General features: G+C 43.7%; 1 protein-coding gene across 1 annotated transcript in view; it reads left to right on the top strand.

Moving 5' to 3' along the window:
* Positions 1 to 17,931: 17,931 nt before the first annotated feature.
* LOC128655852 (uncharacterized) overlaps positions 17,932 to 24,919 on the top strand; it is a 148,174-nt gene continuing 141,186 nt past the window's right edge. The window contains exon 1 of the mRNA XM_053709419.1: positions 17,932 to 19,238. Coding sequence (XP_053565394.1) covers positions 18,236 to 19,238 — 1,003 coding nt within the window. The 5' untranslated portion in view covers positions 17,932 to 18,235. The remainder of the gene's footprint in view (positions 19,239 to 24,919) is intronic.

Raw genomic sequence — 24,919 nt, forward strand, 5'->3', positions numbered from 1 at the left:
GATCAAAGACGATTTACAGCTTTGGAGGATCTTTCCATTATCTATCTCGGCTTCCATCAGCCTTATTAAGACTATAATCTTTCCAAGTATTTTATATTTGCTTCAAAATTTGCCATTATATATACTAAATAAAGATCTAAGTAGGATGGCATCTTGGTTTTCCCAATTTATCTGGAAAGGTAAAAAGCCACGTTTATCGATTAATAGATTGTCTAATAAATTCTCAGCAGCCGGTTTGGCTCTCCCTAATATTAAATTATATAATTTGGCAACTTTATTGAAATTTGCTTTTGATTGGATCGCTCAATCAAATATTGTTTCTTCATATGATCTTGAACAACATCTGGTTTCTCCATGGTCATTGAGTGCCATCTTGCATTGCCCGCCTCCAAATCTTCCTCTACATGTCAGGAAACTGTGTTCATTCAAGAATATAATATCTGCTTGGCATAAAGCCGGCCATGTTCTTAAAATTGATCCCTCATTCTCTGAATTTTTACCGATTAGGGGTAATCCACTCTTTCTCCCTGGTATAGGTCAGAAGGTGTTTAGAGATTGGCGGGACAAGGGGCTTAAAGATATATATCAATTGTTGAATGCTGATCTTCGAATTTGTCCTTGGGCAACCTTATGTCAAAAATGTGCTCTCCCATTTCGGAATCAATATGCATATTTTCAGATACGGCACTATGTCTCATCTCAGAAATGGTATGCTTCTTTTCCGGCTTACTGGACAGATATGAAGATGTGTATACAGAAATTCAGAGCAGGAGAGGCGTCAATATCCCTTATTTATCATGTTATGCTCTCCAAACAAGGTATTCTAGTCATGGATAAATGATGTACCTTTTGGAGGTCGATTATTGAAACGGTTGATACAGATAAGATTGTAGCTAGCCTTTCTCAAGTTTCTAGTTATCCTATATCGGTCAGTTGGAAAGAATCCCATTTGAAATCAATTAACAATTTTTATCTAACTCCGGCTAAAGTATGTAGATTCTATCCAGAACAAGTTGCAGCCTGACGCAGATGTTCATGTTCTTGTGCGGATTTGCCTCATATGCTTTGGTTCTGTCCAAAGATCCGACAGTTGTGGTTTAAAGTCCAATTTTGTGTAAATAGGGTTTTGAATGTATCGCTCTCCTTTTCTCTGGAAGATATTCTTTTTTTACTAATTGATTATAGACCTAATTTGGTCAGGCGTATAGTTAATACCGTTATACTCACAACTAGACATAATATCCTTAAGAACTGGACGGCTGTAAAAGCTCCAAGTCTGGCTTCTATATTGAAAGGCATTAAAGAACAAATCATATATGAATCCTTTCACTTACAACATGTAAAGGAGTCTAGAATTAAAAAAATTCTGATTGGATGGGCCTCTGTGATTACTACCTACCCAACACCAGTTCAGAAGCAAATTTTGTCTCCCTTCCTTTCGTCCATCAGCTTTGCAGAATTGGTTATATTAGGAATATTCCCTCATACTTGAATAAGGAGCTATAGAGACTGTTAAAGGCTCTGCGGACCCTGCGTCGGCGGGGTTGGGGTGAGGATTGTCGGTCTGGGGTTTTTTGTTGTTGTTTTTTTTTCTTTCTTCTTTTTTTTTCTTTTTTCCCTTTCTTCTTTTTTTTTTCTTTTTTCCCTTTCTTCTTCTTTTTTTTTTTTTTTTTTTTTTCTTTTCTGGCCTCATTCCCAAGGTGTTGCAATACACCCTGGGCTTGCTTTTGAAATGATAAGGGTAATCTCAATATTAAGTATCGCAATACTAAGCTTGATTAGGATTTATTAGGGAAATCTGTTTCACTGTAATTTTATTTTAGAGATGATGATAGTGTCTGTTTTGTGTATCCATATATCTAGGATTAATTTTTGGTATATTATATGTATGATGTTGGAATACATATCTGAAATTATTGTGTTACAATGAGTCCTGCGTGACGCAAGAAAGTATTGCTTGTATAATAACCTATTTTGATTTTCCTTAATAAAAATAAAGAGTTAAAAAAAAAAAAAAAAAAGAAGACTTCGGCCCGGTTGGATGAAGACTTCGGCCCGCTTGGATGAAGACTTCTGTCAGATTCGCTTAGGTCTTCTGCCGCTTCGTTGAGGATGGATGTCGGGTCTTCAGAAACTGTAAGTGGATCTTCGGGGGTTAGTGTTAGGTTTCTTTAACCCCTTAATGCCAACTGACGTACCAGGTACGTCATGCATTAACAAGCAGTTAATGACAATAGACGTACCTGGTACATCAGTTGTCTAACAGAGTGCTGGAAGTGATTGCAATCGCTTCCAGCAGCTCTGAGGGTATTGCAGTGATGCCTCGATATGGACACATCCTGCAATACCCCTTTACAAGCCTCCGATGCAGAGAGAGCCACTCTGTGGCCCTCTCTGCACCGGAGCATTGTTGGTGGGTGGGAGCAAGGCAGGGAGGCGGGTGGGGGGCATGCCAAGGGCCTGTTATGTGGAGGGGGCGGGATCGGAGGCCGGATCGGAGGCGGCAGTGTCCGGGGGCACGCACGGATGCGCGCGCGTGCACGGGGCGGGAGCGGGTGGGAACTGCTACACTACAGAAAAATTTGATACAAAATTGGGAGAAAAGGGGGGGATTTTAATTTCAAAAACAATCGAAGGGTTCTGGGAGGGGGGGGGAAGCTACACTACAGAAAATGGCAAAAAAATAATAAAAACATATTTTTTTTTACTAAACTGGGTACTGGCAGACAGCTACCAGTACCCAAGATGGCGCCCATTAGGCTAGAGGGGGAGGGTTAAAGAACTGTTTGATGGGGGATCCGTGAGGTTGGGGGCTAAGGGGGGATTCTATACAGCAGCATATGTAAATATGCTCTAAAAAACAAATATACCTTTTATTTTAGTACTGGCAGACTTTCTGCCAGTACTTAAGATGGCGGTAACAATTGTGGGGTGGGGGAGGGAAGAGAGCTGTTTGGGAGGGATCAGGGGGTCTGATGTTTCAGGTGGGGGGTTGATCTCTACACTAAAGCTAAAATTAACCCTGCAAGCTCCCTACAAGCTACCTAATTAACCCCTTTACTGCTAGCCATAATACACGTGTGATGCGCAGCGGAATTTAGCGGCCTTCTAATTACCAAAAAGCAACGCCAAAGCCATATATGTCTGCTATTTCTGAACAAAGGGGATCCCAGAGAAGCATTTACAACCATTTGTGCCATAATTGCACAAGCTGTTTGTAAATAATTTCAGTAAGAAACCAAAAATTGTGAAAAATGTAAAGGTTTTTTTTTTTATTTGAACGTATTTGGCGGTGAAATGGTGGCATGAAATATACCAAGATGGGCCTAGATCAATACTTTGGGTTGTTTACTACACTACACTAAAACAAAAATTACCCCAAAAAGCTCCCTACATGCTCCCTAATTAACCCCTTCACTGCTGGGCATAATACACGTATGTGCGCAGTGGCATTTAGCGGCCTTCTAATTACCAAAAAAAAGCAACGCCAAAGCCATATATGTCTTCTATTTCTGAACAAAGGGGATGCCAGAGAAGCATTTACAACCATTTATGCCATAATTGCACAAGCTGTTTGTAAACAATTTCAGTGAGAAACCGAAAGTTTGTGAAACAATTTGTGAAAAAGTGAACGATTTTTTGTATTTGATAGCATTTGGCGGTGAAATGGTGGCATGAAATATACCAAAATGGGCCTAGATCAATACTTTGCGATGACTTCTAAAAAAAATATATACACATGTCAAGGGATATTCACAGATTCCTGAAAGATATCAGTCCCAATGTAATTAGCACTAATTTTGAAAAATAATGGCTTGGAAATAGCAAAGTGCTACTTGTATTTATTGCCCTATAACTTACAAAAAAACAAAGAAGATGTAAACATTGGGTATTTCTAAACTCAAATTAAAATTACAAAAATTTTGAAACTATTTAGCATGGGTGTTTTTTGGTGGTTGCAGATGTGTAACAGATTTTGGCTAAAAGTTAGAAAAAGTGTTTTTTCCATTTTTTCCTCATATTTTATAATTTTTTTTATAGTAAATTATAATATATGATGAAAATAATGGTACCTTTAGAAAGTCCATTTAATGGCGAGAAAAACGGTATATAATATGTGTGGGTACAGTAAATGAGTAAGAGGAAAATTACAGCTAAACACAAACACTGCAAAAAATAGCCTTTGTCCCAAACGGACAGAAAATGGAAAAGTACTGTTGTCATTAAGGGGTTAAGGGTTTATTGGGTGGGTTTTAATTTTAGAATAGGGTTTGGGCAAGGAAAAAGAGCTAAATGCCCTTTTAAGGGCAATGCCCATCCAAATGCCCTTTTTTTAGGGCAATGGGGAGCTTAGGTTTTTATTTGGGGGGTTGGTTTTACTGTTGGGGGGGGTATTTGTATTTTTATTTACAGGTAAAAGAGCTGATTTCTTTGGGGAAATGCCCCACAAAAGGCCCTTTTTAAGGGTCATTGGTAGTTTATTGTAGCCTATGGGTTTTTTTTTTTAGTTTGGGGGGCTTTTTTATTTTCATACGGCTCTTAGATTGAGTGTAATTAGTTTAAATATTTGATAATTTATTTTTTATTTTGTGTAACTTAGTGTTTATTTTTTTTGTAACTTAGTGTTTGTTATTTTGTGTAACTTAGTTGTTAGTTTTTTGTAACTTTGTAATTTTTAATAGTAGATTTAAATTATTTGAGTAGGGTTAGGTTTTTTAACTATATAATATAGTTCATTTAATTTGTAGTTTAATGTAATTTTAGTATAACAGTTAGGGTAGATTAATTAATAGTTTAATATAGTTTAATGTAATTTTAGTATAAAAGTTAGGGTAGGTTAATTATTAGTTTAATATAGTTTAATTTAAATCTAAAGGAAAGTTTTAATTTATTATAAGATAGGGATGAGTTAATATTTAATATAAAGTTAGCGGGTTGTTAGGTTTACGGGTTAATAGGTTAATTTAGTTTCTGGCGATGTGGGGGGGGTTTAATAGGTTTAGTAAGTGGTAGTGATGTGGGAGGCCAGGGGCTTAGGAGTTAAAAACTTTATTTAGTTGCGGTGGGCTCCAGGAGTGGTGGGATAGGGGTTAATACATTATTTAGGTTGCAGCGGGGTCCGGGAGTGGCGGGATAGGGGTTAATACTTTTATGTAGGCGGTGGCGGGGCGGCAGATTAGGGGTGTTTAGACTCGGGGAACATGTTAGGGTGTTAGGTGTAAACATAACTTTTATTCTCCCATAGGAATCAATGAGATATCTGGCAGCAGCGAACATGAGATTTTGCTGCTTTCAGACTCCCATTGTAGTCAGATAGTGCAGAATTGGTATTCGGAACATCTGTAATGACGTAAGCATCGATCTGTGTCGGACTGAGACCGGCGGATCGTATGTTACGTTACAAACTTCAACTTTTGCCGGTCTGTAGGCTTTGATAAATGAGGTGAATCAAGCTGGCCACAATTACGCTGCGGAATTCCAGCGTATTTGCGGTTGACGGCTTGATAAATAGGCCTTGAGGGCTTTTATGTCCCTCTAGGATGAAGGTTATTAACATAAACAGCTAAAACAGACGAGGGATCAGTTGTCCTCCTATGATATGGATAATCACCATGAGAAATAATAAACACTTCCCTGAATGACTACCATAGAGTTTGATATGAAACGCTAGGAAGGCTACTGTACAGTTCAGAGCTCTAGAGTAAAACACCCCTGGGCCAGGCTAAAAACTGTACAGCTCAGAGCTCTAGAGTAAAACACCACTGGGTCAGGCTAAAACTGCACAGCTCAGAGCTCTAGAGTAAAACACCACTGGGCCAGGCTAAAAACTGTACTGCTCAGAGTTCTAGAGTAAAACACCACTAGGCCAGGATAAAAACTGTACATCTCAGAGCTCTAGAGTAAAACGCCACTGGGTCAGGCTAAAAACTGTACAACTCAGAGCTCTAGAGTAAAACACCACTGGGTCAGGCTAAAACTGCACAGCTCAGAGCTCTAGAGTAAAACACCACTGGGCCAGGCTAAAAACTGTACTGCTCAGAGTTCTAGAGTAAAACACCACTAGGCCAGGATAAAAACTGTACAGCTCAGAGCTCTAGAGTAAAACGCCACTGGGTCAGGCTAAAAACTGTACAGCTCAGAGCTCTAGAGTAAAACGCCACTGGGTCAGGCTAAAACTGTACAGCTCAGAGCTCTAGAGTAAAACACCACTGGGCCAGGCTAAAAACTGTACTGCTCAGAGTTCTAGAGTAAAACACCACTAGGCCAGGATAAAAACTGTACAGCTCAGAGCTCTAGAGTAAAACGCCACTGGGTCAGGCTAAAAACTGTACAGCTCAGAGCTCTAGAGTAAAACACCACTGGGCCGGGCTAAAAACTGTACAGCTCAGAGCTCTAGAGTAAAACACCACTGGGTCAGGCTAAAAACTGTACAGCTCAGAGCTCTAGAGTAAAACACCACTGGGTCAGGCTAAAACTGTACAGCTCAAAGCTCTAGAGTAAAACACCACTAGGCCAGGCTAAAAACTGTACAGCTCAGAGCTCTAGAGTAAAACACCATTGGGTCAGGCTAAAACTGTACAGCTCAGAGCTCTAGAGTAAAACACCACTGGGCCAGGCTAAAAACTGTACAGCTCAGAGCTCTAGAGTAAAACACCACTGGGCCAGGCTAAAAACTGTACAGCTCAGTGCTCTAGAGTAAAACACCACTGGGTCAGGCTAAAACTGTACAGCTCAGAGCTCTAGAGTAAAACACCACTAGGCCAGGATAAAAACTGTACAGCTCAGCGGTCTAGAGTAAAACACCACTGGGCCAGGCTAAAAACTGTACAGCTCAGAGCTCTAGAGTAAAACACCCCTGGGCCAGGCTAAAAACTGTACAGCTCAGAGCTCTAGAGTAAAACACCACTGGGTCAGGCTAAAACTGTACAGCTCAGAGCTCTAGAGTAAAACACCACTAGGCCAGGATAAAAACTGTACAGCTCAGCGCTCTAGAGTAAAACACCACTGGGCCAGGCTAAAAACTGTACAGCTCAGAGCTCTAGAGTAAAACACCACTGGGTCAGGCTAAAACTGTAAAACTCAGAGCTCTAGAATAAAACACCACTGGGCCAGGCTAAAAACTGTACAGCTCAGAGCTCTAGAGTAAAACACCACTGGGCCAGACTAAAAACTGTACAGCTCAGAGCTCTAGAGTAAAACACCCCTGGGCCAGGCTAAAACTGTACAGCTCAGAGCTCAAGAGTAAAACACCCCTGGGCCAGGCTAAAACTGTACAGCTCAGAGCTCTAGAGTAAAACACCACTAGGCCGGGCTAAAAACTGTACAGCTCAGAGCTCTAGAGTAAAACACCACTAGGCCGGGCTAAAAACTGTACAGCTCAGAGCTCTAGAGTAAAACACCACTAGGCCGGGCTAAAAACTGTACAGCTCAGAGCTCTAGAGTAAAACACCACTGGGCCAGGCTAAAACTGTAAAGCTCAGAGCTCTAGAGTAAAACACCACTAGGCCGGGCTAAAAACTGTACAGCTCAGAGCTCTAGAGTAAAACACCCCTGGGCCAGGCTAAAAACTGTACAGCTCAGAGCTCAGTCTAGAGTAAAACACCACTGGGCCAGGCTAAAAACTGTACAGCTCAGAGCTCTAGAGTAAAACACCATTGGGCCAGGCTAAAACTGTACAGCTCAGAGCTGTAGAGTAAAACACCACTGGGCCAGGCTAAAACTGTACAGCTCAGTGCTCTAGAGTAAAACACCCCTGGGCCAGGCTAAAACTGTACAGCTCAGTGCTCTAGAGTAAAACACCACTGGGCCAGGCTAAAAACTGTACAGCTCAGAGCTCTAGAGTAAAACACCACTAGGCCAGGATAAAAACTGTACAGCTCAGCGGTCTAGAGTAAAACACCACTGGGCCAGGCTAAAAACTGTACAGCTCAGAGCTCTAGAGTAAAACACCCCTGGGCCAGGCTAAAAACTGTACAGCTCAGAGCTCTAGAGTAAAACACCACTGGGTCAGGCTAAAACTGTACAGCTCAGAGCTCTAGAGTAAAACACCACTAGGCCAGGATAAAAACTGTACAGCTCAGCGCTCTAGAGTAAAACACCACTGGGCCAGGCTAAAAACTGTACAGCTCAGAGCTCTAGAGTAAAACACCACTGGGTCAGGCTAAAACTGTAAAACTCAGAGCTCTAGAATAAAACACCACTGGGCCAGGCTAAAAACTGTACAGCTCAGAGCTCTAGAGTAAAACACCACTGGGCCAGACTAAAAACTGTACAGCTCAGAGCTCTAGAGTAAAACACCCCTGGGCCAGGCTAAAACTGTACAGCTCAGAGCTCAAGAGTAAAACACCCCTGGGCCAGGCTAAAACAGTACAGCTCAGAGCTCTAGAGTAAAACACCACTAGGCCGGGCTAAAAACTGTACAGCTCAGAGCTCTAGAGTAAAACACCACTAGGCCGGGCTAAAAACTGTACAGCTCAGAGCTCTAGAGTAAAACACCACTAGGCCGGGCTAAAAACTGTACAGCTCAGAGCTCTAGAGTAAAACACCACTGGGCCAGGCTTAAACTGTAAAGCTCAGAGCTCTAGAGTAAAACACCACTAGGCCGGGCTAAAAACTGTACAGCTCAGAGCTCTAGAGTAAAACACCCCTGGGCCAGGCTAAAAACTGTACAGCTCAGAGCTCAGTCTAGAGTAAAACACCACTGGGCCAGGCTAAAAACTGTACAGCTCAGAGCTCTAGAGTAAAACACCATTGGGCCAGGCTAAAACTGTACAGCTCAGAGCTGTAGAGTAAAACACCACTGGGCCAGGCTAAAACTGTACAGCTCAGTGCTCTAGAGTAAAACACCCCTGGGCCAGGCTAAAACTGTACAGCTCAGTGCTCTAGAGTAAAACACCACTGGGCCAGGCTAAAAACTGTACAGCTCAGAGCTCTAGAGTAAAACACCACTAGGCCAGGCTAAAAACTGTACAGCTCAGAGCTCTAGAGTAAAACAACACTGGGTCAGGCTAAAACTGTAAAGCTCAGAGCTCTAGAGTAAAACACCACTGGGCCAGGCTAAAAACTGTACAGCTCAGAGCTCTAGAGTAAAACACCACTGGGCCAGACTAAAAACTGTACAGCTCAGAGCTCTAGAGTAAAACACCCCTGGGCCAGGCTAAAACTGTACAGCTCAGAGCTCTAGAGTAAAACACCCCTGGGCCAGGCTAAAACTGTACAGCTCAGAGCTCTAGAGTAAAACGCCACTAGGCCGGGCTAAAAACTGTACAGCTCAGAGCTCTAGAGTAAAACACCACTAGGCCGGGCTAAAAACTGTACAGCTCAGAGCTCTAGAGTAAAACACCACTAGGCCGGGCTAAAAACTGTACAGCTCAGAGCTCTAGAGTAAAACACCTCTGGGCCAGGCTAAAAACTGTACAGCTCAGAGCTCTAGAGTAAAACACCACTGGGCCAGGCTAAAACTGTAAAGCTAAGAGCTCTAGAGTAAAACACCACTAGGCCGGGCTAAAAACTGTACAGCTCAGAGCTCTAGAGTAAAACACCCCTGGGCCAGGCTAAAAACTGTACAGCTCAGAGCTCTAAAGTAAAACACCATTGGGCCAGGCTAAAACTGTACAGCTCAGAGCTGTAGAGTAAAACACCACTGGGCCAGGCTAAAACTGTACAGCTCAGTGCTCTAGAGTAAAACACCCCTGGGCCAGGCTAAAACTGTACAGCTCAGTGCTCTAGAGTAAAACACCACTGGGCCAGGCTAAAAACTGTACAGCTCAGAGCTCTAGAGTAAAACACAATTGGGCCAGGCTAAAAACTGTACAGCTCAGAGCTCTAGAGTAAAACACCCCTGGGCCAGGCTAAAACTGTACAGCTCAGAGCTCTAGAGTAAAACACCCCTGGGCCAGGCTAAAACTGTACAGCTCAGAGCTCTAGAGTAAAACACCACTGGGCCAGGCTAAAACTGTACAGCTCAGAGCTCTAGAGTAAAACACCACTGGGCCAGGCTAAAACTGTACAGCTCAGAGCTCTAGAGTAAAACACCACTGGGCCAGGCTAAAACTGTACAGCTCAGAGCTCTAGAGTAAAACACCACTGGGCCAGGTTAAAAACTGTACAGCTTAGAGCTCTAGAGTAAAACACCATTGGGCCAGGCTAAAAACTGTACAGCTCAGAGCTCTAGAGTAAAACACCCCTGGGCCAGGCTAAAACTGTACAGCTCAAAGCTCTAGAGTAAAACACCCCTGGGCCAGGCTAAAACTGTACAGCTCAGAGCTCTAGAGTAAAACACCATTGGGCCAGGCTAAAAACTGTACAGCTCAGAGCTCTAGAGTAAAACACCATTGGGCCAGGCTAAAACTGTACAGCTCAGAGCTCTAGAGTAAAACACCACTGGGTCAGGCTAAAACTGTACAGCTCAGAGCTCTAGAGTAAAACACCACTGGGTCAGGCTAAAACTGTACAGCTCAGAGCTCTAGAGTAAAACACCACTGGGTCAGGCTAAAACTGTACAGCTCAGAGCTCTAGAGTAAAACATCATTGTGCCAGGCTAAAAACTGTACAGCTCAGAGCTCTAGAGTAAAACACCATTGTACCAGGCTAAAACCTGTACAGCTCAGAGCTCTAGAGTAAAACACCACTGGGTCAGGCTAAAACTGTACAGCTCAGAGCTCTAGAGTAAAACACCACTGGGCCAGGCTAAAAACTGTACAGCTCAGAGCTCTAGAGTAAAACACCACTGGGTCAGGCTAAAAACTGTACAGCTCAGAGCTCTAGAGTAAAACACCACTGGGTCAGGCTAAAACTGTACAGCTCAGAGCTCTAGAGTAAAACACCACTGGGCCAGGCTAAAAACTGTACAGCTCAGAGCTCTAGAGTAAAACACCACTGGGCCAGGCTAAAAACTGTACAGCTCAGAGCTCTAGAGTAAAACACCACTGGGTCAGGCTAAAACTGTACAGCTCAGAGCTCTAGAGTAAAACACCACTGGGCCAGGCTAAAACTGTACAGCTCAGAGCTCTAGAGTAAAACACCACTGGGCCAGGCTAAAACTGTACAGCTCAGAGCTCTAGAGTAAAACACCACTGGGCCAGGCTAAAACTGTACAGCTCAGAGCTCTAGAGTAAAACACCCCTGGGCCAGGCTAAAACTGTACAGCTCAGAGCTCTAGAGTAGAACACCACTGGGCCAGGCTAAAACTGTACAGCTCAGAGCTCTAGAGTAAAACACCACTGGGCCAGGCTAAAACTGTACAGCTCAGAGCTCTAGAGTAAAACACCACTGGGCCAGGCTAAAACTGTACAGCTCAGAGCTCTAGAGTAAAACACCACTGGGCCAGGCTAAAAACTGTACAGCTCAGAGCTCTAGAGTAAAACACCACTGGGCCAGGCTAAAATTGTACAGCTCAGAGCTCTAGAGTAAAACACCACTGGGTCAGGCTAAAACTGTACAGCTCAGAGCTCTAGAGTAAAACACCACTGGGCCAGGCTAAAACTGTGCAGCTCAGAGCTCTAGAGTAAAACACCACTGGGCCAGGCTAAAAACTGTACAGCTCAGAGCTCTAGAGTAAAACACCACTGGGTCAGGCTAAAAACTGTACAGCTCAGAGCTCTAGAGTAAAACACCACTGGGTCAGGCTAAAACTGTACAGCTCAGAGCTCTAGAGTAAAACACCACTGGGCCAGGCTAAAAACTGTACAGCTCAGAGCTCTAGAGTAAAACACCACTGGGCCAGGCTAAAAACTGTACAGCTCAGAGCTCTAGAGTAAAACACCACTGGGTCAGGCTAAAACTGTACAGCTCAGAGCTCAAGAGTAAAACACCCCTGGGCCAGGCTAAAACTGTACAGCTCAGAGCTCTAGAGTAAAACACCCCTGGGCCAGGCTAAAAACTGTACAGCTCAGGGGCGCGATCCGATATCGATCGCAGTTTGCGGCGCAAGCGAGGGAACCGGCGTCGCCCGCAGTTTCAGCTCGCAACTCGAGCCATCCCATATAAGTCGCCGTCAGATGCTAACGTGCCGTAAGTCTCACAAACCAGCGATGTCCAGAAATCTGCGTAAGTACAAATTTCTGGCGTCGCCAGTGACTTGCGGCACGTTAGAAACTGCCGGCGCCTATAAAACCTGACTAAAGTTTAAAACACCCGCACTGTCTAACACGTCTCCCTAACATAGCCCGCACTGTCTAACACGCCTCCCTAACATAGCCCGCACTGTCTAACACGCCTCCCTAACATAGCCCGCACTGTCTAACACGCCTCCCTAACATAGCCCGCACTGTCTAACACGCCTCCCTAACATAGCCCGCACTGTCTAACCCTCTATCCGCTATCCCCCCTCACTAGCCTAACAATAAAAAAGCTATTAACCCCTAAACCGCCGCTCCCGTACCCCGCCGCAACCTAATAAAGTTATTAACCCCTAAACCGCCGCTCCCGTACCCCGCCGCCAGCTATATTATATCTATAACCCCCTAAAGTGAGCCCCTAACACCGCCGCCATCTATATTAAAATTATTAACCCCTAATGTAAGCCCCTTACACCGCCGCCATCTCTATTAAAATGATTAACCCCTAATTTAATCTACCTACCCCGCCGCCAGCTATATTATCTATATTAACCCTAAGTATATTATAGTTAATATAGGTATTACATTATATATATTAACTATATTAACCCTAATTATATTAGGGTTAATATAGTTACTATAGTATTTATATTAACTATATTAACTCTATCTAACCCTAACACCCCTAACTAAATTTATATTAAATTAATCTAATTCATTTATAAACTAAAATATTCCTATTTAAATCTAAATACTTACCTATAAAATAAACCCTAAGATAGCTACAATATAATTAATAATTACATTGTAGCTATGTTAGGGTTAATATTTATTTTACAGGTAAATTGTTAATTATTTTAACTAGGTATAATAGATATTAAATAGTTATTAACTATTTAATATCTACCTAGTTAAAATAATTACCCAATTACCTGTAAAATAAATCCTAACCTAAGTTACAAATACACCTACACTATCAATAAATTTAATAAACTACAAACATCTATCTAAAAATACAATTAAATTAACTAAACTAAATTACAAAAACAAACAAACACTAAATTACAAAAAATAAAAAAAAGATTACAAGATATTTAAGCTAATTACACCTATTCTAAGCCCCCTAATAAAATAATAAACCCCCAAAATAAAAAAAATTCCCTGCCCTATTCTAAATTCAACAAATTTCAAAGCTCTTTACCTTACCAGCCCTTAAAAGGGCCTTTTGTGGGGCATGCCCCAAAGAATTCAGCTCTTTTGCATACAACAAATACAATACCCCCCCCCCCCATTACAACCCACCACCCACATACCCCTATTCTAAACCCACCCAAACCCCCCTTAAAAAAGCCTAACACTACCCCCCTGAAGATCTCCCTACCTTGTCTTCACCACACCGGGCCGAACTCCTGATCCGATCCGGGCGATGTCTTCCTCCAAGCGGCAAAGAAGAATTCTTCCTCCGGCGATGTCATCCTCCAAGCGGCAAAGAAGAATTCTTCCTCCGGCGACGTCTTCCTCCAAGCGGCAGCAAAGTCTTCATTCTTCCGGCGGCATCTTCAATCTTCTTTCTTCGCTCCGCCGCCGCGGAGCATCCATCCCGGCCGACTGCTGAACTTGGAATGAGGTACCTTTAAATGACGTCATCCAAGATGGCGTCCGCCGAATTCCGATTGGCTGATAGGATTCTATCAGCCAATCGGAATTAAGTTAAAAAAATCTGATTGGCTGATTGAATCAGCCAATCAGATTCAAGTTCAATCCAATTGGCTGATCCAATCAGCCAATCAGATTGAGCTTGCATTCTATTGGCTGTTCCGATCAGCCAATAGAATGCGAGCTCAATCTGATTGGCTGATTGGATCAGCCAATCGGATTGATCTTGAATCTGATTGGCTGATTCAATCAGCCAATCAGATTTTTTTAACTTAATTCCGATTGGCTGATAGAATCCTATCAGCCAATCGGAATTCGGCGGACGCCATCTTGGATGACGTCATTTAAAGGTACCTCATTCCAAGTTCAGCAGTCGGCCGGGATGGATGCTCCGCGGCGGCGGAGCGAAGAAAGAAGATTGAAGATGCCGCCGGAAGAATGAAGACTTTGCTGCCGCTTGGAGGAAGACGTCGCCGGAGGAAGAATTCTTCTTTGCCGCTTGGAGGATGACATCGCCGGAGGAAGAATTCTTCTTTGCCGCTTGGAGGAAGACATCGCCCGGATCGGATCAGGAGTTCGGCCCGGTGTGGTGAAGACAAGGTAGGGAGATCTTCAGGGGGGTAGTGTTAGGCTTTTTTAAGGGGGGTTTGGGTGGGTTTAGAATAGGGGTATGTGGGTGGTGGGTTGTAATGGGGGGGGGGGTATTGTATTTGTTGTATGCAAAAGAGCTGAATTCTTTGGGGCATGCCCCACAAAAGGCCCTTTTAAGGGCTGGTAAGGTAAAGAGCTTTGAAATTTGTTGAATTTAGAATAGGGCAGGGAATTTTTTTTATTTTGGGGGTTTATTATTTTATTAGGGGGCTTAGAATAGGTGTAATTAGCTTAAATATCTTGTAATCTTTTTTTTATTTTTTTGTAATTTAGTGTTTGTTTTTTTTTGTAATTTAGTTTAGTTAATTTAATTGTATTTTTAGATAGATGTTTGTAGTTTATTAAATTTATTGATAGTGTAGGTGTATTTGTAACTTAGGTTAGGATTTATTTTACAGGTAATTGGGTAATTATTTTAACTAGGTAGATATTAAATAGTTAATAACTATTTAATATCTATTATACCTAGTTAAAATAATTAACAATTTACCTGTAAAATAAATATTAACCCTAACATAGCTACAATGTAATTATTAATTATATTGTAGCTATCTTAAGGTTTATTTTATAGGTAAGTATTTAGATTTAAATAGGAATATTTTAGTTTATAAATGAATTAGATTAATTTAATATAAATTTAGTTAGGGGTGTTAGGGTTAGATAGAGTTAATATAGTTATTATAAATACTATAGTAACTATATTAACTATATTAACCCTAATATAATTAGGGTTAATATAGTTAATATATATAATGTAATAACTATATTAACTATAATATACTTAGGGTTAATATAGATAATATAGCTGGCGGCGGGGTAGGTAGATTAAATTAGGGGTTAATCATTTTAATAGAGATGGCGGCGGTGTAAGGGGCTTACATTAGGGGTTAATAATATTAATATAGCTGGCGGCGGTATAGGGGGATTAGATTAGGGGTTAATAATTTTTATATAGGTGGCGGCGGTGTAAGGGGTCAGATTAGGGGATAGATAAGGTAGATGGCGGCGGTTTTAGAGGCTCACAGTAGGGGGTTAGTTTATGTAGATGGCGGCGGGGTCCGGGAGCGGCGGTTTAGGGGGTAATAACTTTATTAGGGATTTCGGGGGGGGGGGGATCGCGGTTGACAGGGAGATAGACATTGCGCATGCGTTAGGTGTTAGGTTTATTTTAGCAGATCGCGGTTGACAGGGAGATAGACATTGCGCATGCGTTAGGTGTTAGGTTTATTTTAGCAGCCAGTTTAGGGAGTTACGGGGCTCCAATAGTCAGCGTAAGGCTTCTTACGGCTGCTTTTTGTGGCGAGGTGAAAATGGAGTAAGTTTTCTCCATTTTCGCCACGTAAGTCCTTACGCTGCATATTGGATACCAAACTGCGCGGGTTTGGTATACCTGCCTATGGCCCAAAAACCTGCGGGCGACGGCAGAAATATACGGGCGTAACTTCTAGGTTACGCCGTATATGTGATACCAAACCCGCGCAAATATTGGCGTCGCCGGCTTTTGCGGGCGACGATTTATATCGGATCGACCCCCAGAGCTCTAGAGTAAAACACCATTGGGCCAGGCTAAAAACTGTACAGCTCAGAGCTCTAGAGTAAAACACCCCTGGGCCAGGCTAAAACTGTACAGCTCAGAGCTCTAGAGTAAAACACCCCTGGGCCAGGCTAAAACTGTACAGCTCAGAGCTCTAGAGTAAAACACCCCTGGGCCAGGCTAAAAACTGTACAGCTCAGAGCTCTAGAGTAAAACACCCCTGGGCCAGGCTAAAAACTGTACAGCTCAGAGCTCTAGAGTAAAACACCCCTGGGCCAGGCTAAAACTGTACAGCTCAGAGCTCTAGAGTAAAACACCCCTGGGCCAGGCTAAAACTGTACAGCTCAGAGCTCTAGAGTAAAACACCACTGGGCCAGGCTAAAACTGTACAGCTCAGAGCTCTAGAGTAAAACACCACTGGGCCAGGCTAAAAACTGTACAGCTCAGAGCTCTAGAGTAAAACACCACTGGGCCCGGCTAAAACTGTACAGTTCAGAGCTCTAGAGTAAAACACCACTGGGCCAGGCTAAAACTGTACAGCTCAGAGCTCTAGAGTAAAACACCACTGGGTCAGGCTAAAACTGTACAGCTCAGAGCTCTAGAGTAAAACACCACTGGGTCAGGCTAAAACTGTACAGCTCAGAGCTCTAGAGTAAAACACCATTGGGTCAGGCTAAAACTGTACAGCTCAGAGCTCTAGAGTAAAACACCACTGGGTCAGGCTAAAACTGTACAGCTCAGAGCTCTAGAGTAAAACACCACTGGGCCAGGCTAAAACTGTACAGCTTAGAGCTCTAGAGTAAAACACCCCTGGGTCAGGCTAAAACTGTACAGCTCAGAGCTCTAGAGTAAAACACCCCTGGGCCAGGCTAAAACTGTACAGCTCAGAGCTCTAGAGTAAAACACCACTGGGCCAGGCTAAAACTGTACAGCTCAGAGCTCTAGAGTAAAACACCACTGGGCCAGGCTAAAAACTGTACAGCTCAGAGCTCTAGAGTAAAACACCACTGGGTCAGGCTAAAACTGTACAGCTCAGAGCTCTAGAGTAAAACACCACTGGGCCAGGCTAAAACTGTACAGCTCAGAGCTCTAGAGTAAAACACCACTGGGTCAGGCTAAAACTGTACAGCTCAGAGCTCTAGAGTAAAACACCATTGGGCCAGGCTAAAACTGTACAGCTCAGAGCTCTAGAGTAAAACACCACTGGGCCAGGCTAAAACTGTACAGCTCAGAGCTCTAGAGTAAAACACCCCTGGGCCAGGCTAAAACTGTACAGCTCAGAGCTCTAGAGTAAAACACCCCTGGGCCAGGCTAAAACTGTACAGCTCAGAGCTCTAGAGTAAAACACCCCTGGGCCAGGCTAAAACTGTACAGCTCAGAGCTCTAGAGTAAAACAATTGCATGTCATGGAGGGGGATCTACCCTGTATATATTCATTGTGTACTCAGTGGCCTAATGGTTATTAACCGTTTGTAAATATCAGTTACTTATTAAAAATAGTAATATTGGTGCCAACGTATGCCCTTTTCCCCCAGTTTGTATCCAATTGTTGTATAAAGGGATCCCACCTACATTATATATATTTATTATTTATAAATAAAACCTATATTTTTATTTTAAAGTCAATGCAAAGCAGTCTGACAAAAAAATGTGAATAAGAAACTAACTTCCATGTCTGTGCTGGGGCCCTATAATAAGGTCAGTATACCCAGCACTGTACAATACAGTAACTGATATCACGGATGTAGCAGCTGCCAGTCAGTACCAAAGCACGCGCCTAACGGTCTCCAGTGTTGCAAACATGCACCCGCTCTCGGGCCTGGCACAGGCACAAACACGCACGCGCTCCCTGAGCTGAAATTGACACAAAGACCCATGCGCTTGATTATTCTTTTTGCTACAAACACGCCCGCGCGCCCGCAGCTGATTGTGACACTAACACGCATGCGCCTATTGCTTTAGGACGACTGCGCATGTGTACAAGTTGCCGATTCCTGTTCCTGTGTGTGTTCTGCGGCCTGGGGTCAGCGCATGCGCGGTTCGGTCACGTTGCTCCCTTGTTCTACGCGAGATTTGCTTTTTTCAGTACGGTACCGGATTATCTTGGTTATCCTCAACTAGTGCTGTCTGACGTACCGTAAATCTGATTTATTGCTATTTCCGTGACGTCACAGCCCGTATCACATGCACGTGATGTTCTAGACATGCAGGGCAGGAAACAGGAGCAGTGGGCGTGGTTGTAATGTGATGTCACAGGTGTGACGTCAGAGTTGTGCTAATTAGGCCAGTAGAGTGTGTGCTATTTCATCCAGTAGTGATTATTTACTGTTAGACAATGGGAGACATTAGCAAACAGGACAACAAGAACACGCTGAAGAAGACGAAGTTTGACCTGCGCATCATTGAGGCGTACCTGAGGAAGGTGCAGGAGGGCCGCAGGCTGCTGGACATCCCCGTAGAAGAGCTGGATGAGCACCTCGCCAACTTCATCTGCACCCACCGCAAGCAGGATGGCTCCGAATACGAGCCTGGCACCTTGCGCGGCATCCTGGGCAGCTTAGACCGACACTTCGATAAATCCAATTACCCTTTTGCCATCTACAGGTCAAAGGAAACCAAATTCCTCAAAACTGTGAAAGCCATGAAAGAAAAGCAGAGTTATCTCAAGACTATTGGGAAGGGCAACCATCCGAACCACGCCGAGCCGCTATCCGAGAGAGAGATTGAGCTGCTGTACTCCACTGGCGCCATCGGCTTGCACAACCCCACTGCACTCTTGCACATGCTCTTCTTCAATATCGGCCTTCACTTCAGCCTCCGCTCCATGGAGCAGCACAGCTTGAAGTGGGGAGATATTCGCCTGAAAGCTGACCCTCAGGGGCGTAAATACCTGGAGCACACCAAGAAACTGGCTCCTAGCAGGAGCGGAAAGGCTCACCCCACTCACACCATGAGGATGCAAATCTATGAGAGCCCTGAACAGCAAGACAGGGATGTGGTTAGGGCTTACCAAAAATATGCCTCAGAGAGGCCTGAGAAAATGAAACAAAAAGATGCCCCATTTTACCTGACCCCGCAACCAGACTGCAGACCTGGCTATGCCAGCTGGTTTAAAAACCTGCCAATGGGGGAGACCAGGATCCGGAGCATAATGAAGAACTTGAAGATGGCAGCTGGACTGCCTCCTCAGAAACGTATTGCTACCCACTGCACAGCGAGGACGACTAGCAGTAGGGCCCGTGATGGAGGAGGCAATCCTGGGACTCGCAAGACTAAAAGAGGCAACGTGTGTCTGAACGGAATGCGGAAATGTGCAGTGTCTGTACCAGTGAAAGTGGGTATGTGATCTGGAGCCGGATGTTTAGCTATAGACTTTATACTAATCTGTTCATTGTAAAATATTAACAGCTTCAGATAGACAGTAAGAGGCCAGGCACAGACTTATAGTCAGTAACGCCACTGTACCTTATAGTCAGTAACGCCACTGTACCTTATAGTCAGTAACGCCACTGTACCTTATAGTCAGTAACGCCACTGTACCTTATAGTCAGTAACGCCACTGTACCTTATAGTCAGTAACGCCACTGTACCTTATAGTCAGTAACGCCACTGTACCTTATAGTCAGTAACGCCACTGTACCTTATAGTCAGTAACGCCACTGTACCTTGTAGTCAGTAACGCCACTGTACCTTATAGTCAGTAACGCCACTGTACCTTGTAGTCAGTAACGCCACTGTAGCTTGTAGTCAGTAACGCCACTGTAGCTTGTAGTCAGTAACGCCACTGTACCTTATAGTCAGTAACGCCACTGTACCTTATAGTCAGTAACGCCACTGTACCTTGTAGTCAGTAACGCCATTGTACCTTGTAGTCAGTAACGCCACTGTACCTTGTAGTCAGTAACGCCACTGTACCTTGTAGTCAGTAACGCCACTGTACCTTGTAGTCAGTAACGCCACTGTACCTTGTAGTCAGTAACGCCACTGTACCTTGTAGTCAGTAACGCCACTGTACCTGATGTTTAGCTGTAGACTTTATACTAATCTGTTCATTTGTAAAATATAAACCGCATCGGATATTGGGGAACTTTTGTACCTGGAGACAGTAAGAGGTTTTGTTGTTATTAAAGGGATATGAAACCCAGACATTTTGTGATTCAGACAGAACATTACATTTTAATATAGTTTCTAATTTACTTCTATTATCAAATGTGCATAGTTCCCATGGTGGTATGTGTTAGAGATACCTGGAGCACTATATGGCAGGAAATAGTGCTGCAAATGTGCATAGTTCCCCTGGTGGTATGTGTTAGAGATACCGGGAGCACTATATGGCAGGAAATAGTGCTGCAAATGTGCATAGTTCCCATGGTGGTATGTGTTAGAGATACCTGGATCACTATATGGCAGGAAATAGTGCTGCAAATGTGCATAGTTCCCCTGGTGGTATGTGTTAGAGATACCGGGAGCACTATATGGCAGGAAATAGTGCTGCAAATGTGCATAGTTCCCATGGTGGTATGTGTTAGAGATACCCGGAGCACTATATGGCAGGAAATAGTGCTGCAAATGTGCATAGTTCCCATGGTGGTATGTGTTAGAGATACCTGGAGCACTATATGGCAGGAAATAGTGCTGCAAATGTGCATAGTTCCCATGGTGGTATATGTTAGATACCGGGAGCACTATATGGCAGGAAATAGTGCTGCAAATGTGCATAGTTCCCATGGTGGTATGTGTTAGAGAAACCCGGAGCACTATATGGCAGGAAATAGTGCTGCAAATGTGCATAGTTCCCATGGTGGTATGTGTTAGAGATACGTGGAGCACTATATGGCAGGAAATAGTGCTGCAAATGTGCATAGTTCCCATGGTGGTATGTGTTAGAGATACCGGGAGCACTATATGGCAGGAAATACTGCTGCAAATGTGCATAGTTCCCATGGTGGTATGTGTTAGAGATACCAGGAGCACTATATGGCAGGAAATAGTGCTGCAAATGTGCATAGTTCCCATGGTGGTATGTGTTAGAGATACCGGGTGCACTATATGGCAGGAAATAGTGCTGCAAATGTGCATAGTTCCCATGGTGGTATGTGTTAGAGATACCTCGAGCACTATATGGCAGGAAATAGTGCTGCAAATGTGCATAGTTCCCATGGTGGTATGTGTTAGAGATACCGGGTGCACTATATGGCAGGAAATAGTGCTGCAAATGTGCATAGTTCCCATGGTGGTATGTGTTAGAGATACCGGGAGCACTATATGGCAGGAAATAGTGCTGCAAATGTGCATAGTTCCCATGGTGGTATGTGTTAGAGATACCGGGTGCACTATATGGCAGGAAATAGTGCTGCAAATGTGCATAGTTCCCATGGTGGTATGTGTTAGAGATACCTGGAGCACTATATGGCAGGAAATAGTGCTGCAAATGTGCATAGTTCCCATGGTGGTATGTGTTAGAGATACCGGGTGGACTATATGGCAGGAAATAGTGCTGCAAATGTGCATAGTTCCCATGGTGGTATGTGTTAGAGATACCGGGAGCACTATATGGCAGGAAATAGTGCTGCAAATGTGCATAGTTCCCATGGTGGTATGTGTTAGAGATACCGGGAACACTATATGGCAGGAAATAGTGCTGCAAATGTGCATAGTTCCCATGGTGGTATGTGTTAGAGATACCCGGAGCACTATATGGCAGGAAATAGTGCTGCAAATGTGCATAGTTCCCATGGTGGTATGTGTTAGAGATACCCGGAGCACTATATGGCAGGAAATAGTGCTGCCATCTATTACTCTTCTTACAAAACTGACTGCCATATTTTGCTCCAGACATGTTTATGCTCCTGAGCTGTACCAAGAGAACAAAGAACAAATATAATAGAAGTAAATTAGAATGTTGTTTAAAATCGCTGCTCTATCGGAATTGGGAAAGAAAAAAATGTTGGGTTTCATGCCCCTTTAACAGAAACTGATTCATAAACTTGTCACTGTCATTTGTACACCTTGGCCCTTTTAGTGGCTCAACCTATACACATAACTGTTATTTGTAAACTGTGGCCCTAGCAGAGACTGTGACCATAAACATGTCACTGTCATTAGTACACTGTGGCCCTAGAAGAGACTGAGCCCATAAACATGTCACTGTCATTAGTACACTGTGGCCCTAGCAGAGACTGTGACCATAAACATGTCACTGTCATTAGTACACTGTGGCCCTAGAAGAGACTGTGACCATAAACATGTCACTGTCATTAGTACACTGTGGCCCTAGAAGAGACTGCGACCATAAACATGTCACTGTCATTAGTACACTGTGGCCATAAACATGTCACTGTCATTTGTACACTGTGGCCCTAGAAGAGACTGCGACCATAAACATGTCACTGTCATTAGTACACTGTGGCCATAAACATGTCACTGTCATTTGTACACTGTGGCCCTAGAAGAGACTGCGACCATAAACATGTCACTGTCATTAGTTCACTGTGGCCATAAACATGTCACTGTCATTAGTACACTGTGGCCATAAACATGTCACTGTCATTAGTACACTGTGGCCATAAACATGTCACTGTCATTAGTACACTGTGGCCCTAGAAGAGACTGCGACCATAAACATGTCACTGTCATTAGTACACTGTGGCCCTAGAAGAGACTGTGGCCATAAACATGTCACTGTCATTAGTACACTGTGGCCCTGGCAGGGACTGAGCCCATAAACATGTCACTGTCATTAGTACACTGTGGCTCTGGCAGAGACTAAGCCCATAAACATGTCACTGTCATTAGTACACTGTGGCTCTGGCAGGGACTGAGCTCATAAACATGTCACTGTCATTATTACACTGTGGCTCTGGCAGGGACTGAGCCCATAAACATGTCACTGTCATTAGTACACTGTGGCTCTGGGCAGGGACTAAGCCCATAAACACGTCACTGTCATTAGTACACTGTGGCCCTGGCAGGGACTAAGCCCATAATCATGTCACTTTTATGCATGCACTGTGGCCCTACCAGGGACTAAGCTAATAATGTGTCATTGTCATTTCTAAACCATGGCCTTAGCAGAGACTGTGATCATAAACATGTCACTGTCATTAGTAAACGGTGGCCCTAGCAGGTACTGAGCCCATAAACATGTCACTGTCATTAGTACTCTGTGACCTTACCAGAGACTGAACCCATAAACATGTCACTGTCATTAGTACTCTGTGATCCTACCAGAGACTGAACCCATAAACACGTCCCTGTCCTTAGTACACTGTGACCCTACCAGAGACTGAACCCATAAATACGTCACTGTCATTAGTATACTGTGACCCTACCAGAGACTGAACCCATAAACACGTCACTGTCATTAGTATACTGTGACCCTACCAGAGACTGAACCCATAAATACGTCACTGTCATTAGTATACTGTGACCCTACCAGAGACTGAACCCATAAACACGTCACTGTCATTAGTATACTGTGACCCTACCAGAGACTGAACCCATAAACACGTCACTGTCATTAGTACACTGTGACCCTACCAGAGACTGAGCCCATAAACATGTCACTGTCATTAGTACACTGTGACCCTACCAGAGACTGAGCCCATAAATATGTCACTGTCATTAGTACACTGTGACCCTACCAGAGACTGAGCCCATAAACACGTCACTGTCATTAGTATACTGTGACCCTACCAGAGACTGAGCCCATAAACACGTCACTGTCATTAGTATACTGTGACCCTACCAGAGACTGAGCCCATAAATACGTCACTGTCATTAGTATACTGTGACCCTACCAGAGACTGAGCCCATAAACACGTCACTGTCATTAGTATACTGTGACCCTACCAGAGACTGAACCCATAAACACGTCACTGTCATTAGTACACTGTGACCCTACCAGAGACTGAACCCATAAACACGTCATTGTCATTAGTACACTGTGACCCTACCAGAGACTGAACCCATAAACACGTCATTGTCATTAGTACACTGTGACCCTACCATAGACTGAACCCATAAACACGTCATTGTCATTAGTACACTGTGACCCTACCAGAGACTGAACCCATAAACATGTCACTGTCATTAGTACACTGTGACCCTACCAGAGACTGAACCCATAAACACGTCACTGTCGTTAGTACACTGTGACCCTACCAGAGACTGAACCCATAAACACGTCACTGTCATTAGTACACTGTGACCCTACCAGAGACTGAACCCATAAAGACGTCACTGTCATTAGTACACTGTGACCCTACCAGAGACTGAACCCATAAACACGTCACTGTCATTAGTACACTGTGACCCTACCAGAGACTGAACCCATAAACAAGTCACTGTCATTAGTACACTGTGACCCTACCAGAGACTGAACCCATAAACCCGTCACTGTCATTAGTACACTGTGACCCTACCAGAGACTGAACCCATAAACATGTCACTGTCATTAGTACACTGTGACCCTACCAGAGACTGAACCCATAAACACGTCACTGTCATTAGTATACTGTGACCCTACCAGAGACTGAACCCATAAACACGTCACTGTCGTTAGTACACTGTGACCCTACCAGAGACTGACCCCATAAACATGTCACTGTCATTAGTACACTGTGACCCTACTAGAGACTGAACCCATATACACGTCACTGTCATTAGTATACTGTGACCCTACCAGAGACTGACCCCATAAACACGTCACTGTCATTAGTACATTGTGACCCTACCAGAGACTGAACCCATAAACACGTCACTGTCATTAGTATACTGTGACCTTTACCAGAGACTGAACCCATAAACATGTCACTGTCATTAGTATACTGTGACCTTACCAGAGACTGAACCCATAAACACGTCACTGTCATTAGTATACTGTGACCCTACCAGAGACTGACCCCATAAACATGTCATTGTCATTAGTATACTGTGACCCTACCAGAGACTGAACCCATAAACACGTCACTGTCATTAGTATACTGTGACCCTACCAGAGACTGACCCCATAAACATG

The sequence above is a fragment of the Bombina bombina genome, chromosome 4, assembly GCF_027579735.1.
Source record: "Bombina bombina isolate aBomBom1 chromosome 4, aBomBom1.pri, whole genome shotgun sequence".
Lineage (NCBI taxonomy): Eukaryota > Metazoa > Chordata > Amphibia > Anura > Bombinatoridae > Bombina > Bombina bombina.